A 2,766-nucleotide genomic window follows, 5' to 3' on the forward strand; every position below is an offset into this window, starting at 1 on the left:
ACCTACCCATCCAACCCCCAAACTACCCCTCCCCAGACCGCGGAGTACCTGCTTGAGAAGGGGCTGCTTGACCTGGTGGTGCCGCGCTCATTCCTCAAGGGCGCCCTCTATGAGATCATAGACTTCTACAGGGACGCGCCTTACAAGAGGCGCGGCGCCATCCCATACGGCGTGCAGCGCGGCAGGTGCGGCGGCGCTCGCGGCGCCGCGTGGGCTCGGCGCGCGGCAGGGGTACTGGGGCAGGCACAGGGTTGGGATGGGGGGGGGGACTAGGGCCACGCTCATGTGTGCTGCGAGGGAGTCTACTCGCGCTAGCCCTGCCCTACACAGTCGCCCCGCTCAACGGCCCCGCACCCCGCCACCGCGCCGCGCAGCTACGCGCTCACCGCGGAGGAGAAGATGCGCCGCCGCTGGAGCGAGTGGGCCGCCGCCGGCGCGCCGCCCGCCGCCGGCGGCGCCGGCGCGCCGTCCTTCGGGGAGCTCGTGTCCAGCTTCCGCCGCGTGGTGGCCGCCGACGGCGGACCGCGCGCGGGCGAGCTGGACGTGCGGTCGCTGGTGGGCGACGGCGCGGCGCTCGAGGAGGCGCTGGGGGTGTCTCGTGACAGTGTCATCGAGTGGATGGAGGTGCAGGAGGGCCTGCTGCAGCAGCAGGAGAGGGCCGAGGACAAGCAGTTTGTTTTCCAGGTCAAGGCCCCCTGATACGGAGCGTTTCCGCGCTCGCCGGGTTCCCCTGGGATTTTTGCAGCCCTGCGCCTCGGCTGCAGGGCTCGGTTTGGATGTGATCTTGTGGCGGTGTGGCGCGTTGGGCTACGCATGGCGTTGGCCCTGGGGCGTACCGGCCGTTCGGCCCTTGGCTGCGGAAGCCGGGCGGTTGCTGTGCCGGGCAGCGCCGTGAGGGGCCGGCCCTCCCTGGTGTCCCTGGTCTGAAGCGAGCCCGCCGTCGAGCGATCCAATTTTGTGCCCGCCATTAAAGTTTTGATCTGCGATTGGAAGCAACTACGCTGCGCGTTTTACGCAGCGCAAACACCGACTGTTAAGCGTTTCATGTGAGTCGCCGTCTCTTGTGCAGCGCTGATTTTCCCGCCCTTGCGCTCGCGCCCATATCTCTTGTCGCTCATAGATGCACCCGAGTGCATCCCCTTGCCCACGTGCCGTGTTGCAGTCGGTTAGTGGGTCATTTGTTCCATGCTGCTCGGCAGCGCCACCGGCGTTGCCATGGCTTCAAGAATGTTTGACAATGTAAATCTGCGCATGTTACGAGCCCAGCCGGCCAGTAATATTGTCAAGGCGTTTGGCAGCCTGGAATGGCTCCAAATTGGGAGCTTCTGGGTCGGCTTCAGGCAAATGTCCAAGCGCGGGGGCGTGTCACACCCAACCCGCCGCTGACACGCCTGGCCTCCCCAGCCGGCTGCGCTGCCTGACGGTGACCCTTACCTTCTGTGAAGTGCTGCAAGCAGCCCGGCATGCTCACAGCATTCCGGACTGGCAGCAAGGATGGGCTGTGTGGGTACGGCGGCGCGCAGCAGCAAGCAGCAGTACTGCGGCGCGCTCGTGCGCAGCGCTGCTGCATCGCCCGCACAAGTCAAACCTGGGTCAACCCGGCTTCAGAACTCGTACAGGTGGGAATCACGCGTGGTCCAAGGCCTCCAGGAGCTCCTGCCTGACCCCGCGGTCCCAGTTGCCTCCGCGAAGCGATCGCCCAACCGACCTTCGAGCGGAAAACGTGCGGTTGACGCTCCCGATTCCGCGAAAAGACCATAAATAGCACAGTCCGGGCTCAATCCACTCATTCATATGACACATGCACACACATGTCTTCGGCCCCTCAAGCCAACTCGGGCCTGGAGCAGCAGGCGACACCAAGAATCAACAACGTCGATCTGTCTGCACCGTCAAGGGCCGCGCCGCGTCTGTGGGCGTTGGGTGCGCCTGCCGCCCCAGCCGCGGCAACACACGGTGGCCCTCAGCTTGCAGTCCTAGCGGCCGCCTTCACTGGGGCCGTATGACGCCTGGGCGCCGCACCCGCTACTATGTGCAGAGCACAGAACGCAGCTGCGGCGTCCTGCGTGTGGTTGTCCTATCACCCGCCGGTATGTGCTTGTGCACAGAAAGTTGCTGACTGGGCCAACGGCATGGATCGTGTCAGGGCAGGCTGCTCCCCCAACGCGCGACGACCTCCCCACGACGCGCGTCAGGGGGACCGTGACCCCCCCATTTTTCCAGGGCAGCCGGCGTTCAAAGCGCCGGCTTTCTTAGCAGTGTATTTCGTTCGGGATCACCGGTACGAGCCCACAGGCAGGTCAAGCCATTGTTGTGGGCGGGCCTTGTAAATGGGCGGTCCGGTTGTTGCGGCGCCGCCCCTTTCGCCCCGTAAGGCCGTCCCTTGCCTTGAAGCGGTTCCCAGGTCTCCTGTCGCCTGGCGAAGCGAAAGGGGGTGCCTGCCACATCCCAGTGCGGCTAATCGGACAGCAACATTGCCGGCTGATCAAGCCCGCTTCGCCCCTGCATCTGTTGTAGCAGGTGTGTACCCATCCAAACGCCCAGGCGCAGCGGCTGCCAGCCAGTGGTTGTGCATGCATCATCCCGCGCGGCAGGATGACGGGAGGTCCTCTGCAGGGCAGAGTTTCCGCGCCGTGCAGAGTTGTGCCGACCAGCGGGAGTCCCGCGGCCCCTGCTGGACTGCAGCGCTGTCTTTATGGCGACAAAAGTACGTCATCGCCTGATCCGCAGTGTTGCTTGGCCTAGATTGTGCAGGATGCGGAGCGG

The 2,766-nt window shown here is 65.2% G+C and overlaps 1 protein-coding gene across 1 annotated transcript; it reads left to right on the forward strand.

The window, feature by feature from the left end:
- Positions 1-399: 399 nt before the first annotated feature.
- On the forward strand, positions 400-699 carry MNEG_14972 (hypothetical protein; the record flags this gene model as incomplete). Its single annotated transcript, XM_014036557.1, has 1 exon — positions 400-699. The coding sequence occupies one exon, from the start codon at positions 400-402 to the stop codon at positions 697-699; it is 300 nt and encodes a 99-aa protein (XP_013892011.1).
- Between the last annotated feature and the right edge of the window lie 2,067 nt (positions 700-2,766).

The sequence above is a fragment of the Monoraphidium neglectum genome, assembly GCF_000611645.1.
Source record: "Monoraphidium neglectum strain SAG 48.87 unplaced genomic scaffold scaffold04917, whole genome shotgun sequence".
In the NCBI taxonomy this organism is placed as follows: Eukaryota; Viridiplantae; Chlorophyta; class Chlorophyceae; order Sphaeropleales; family Selenastraceae; genus Monoraphidium; species Monoraphidium neglectum.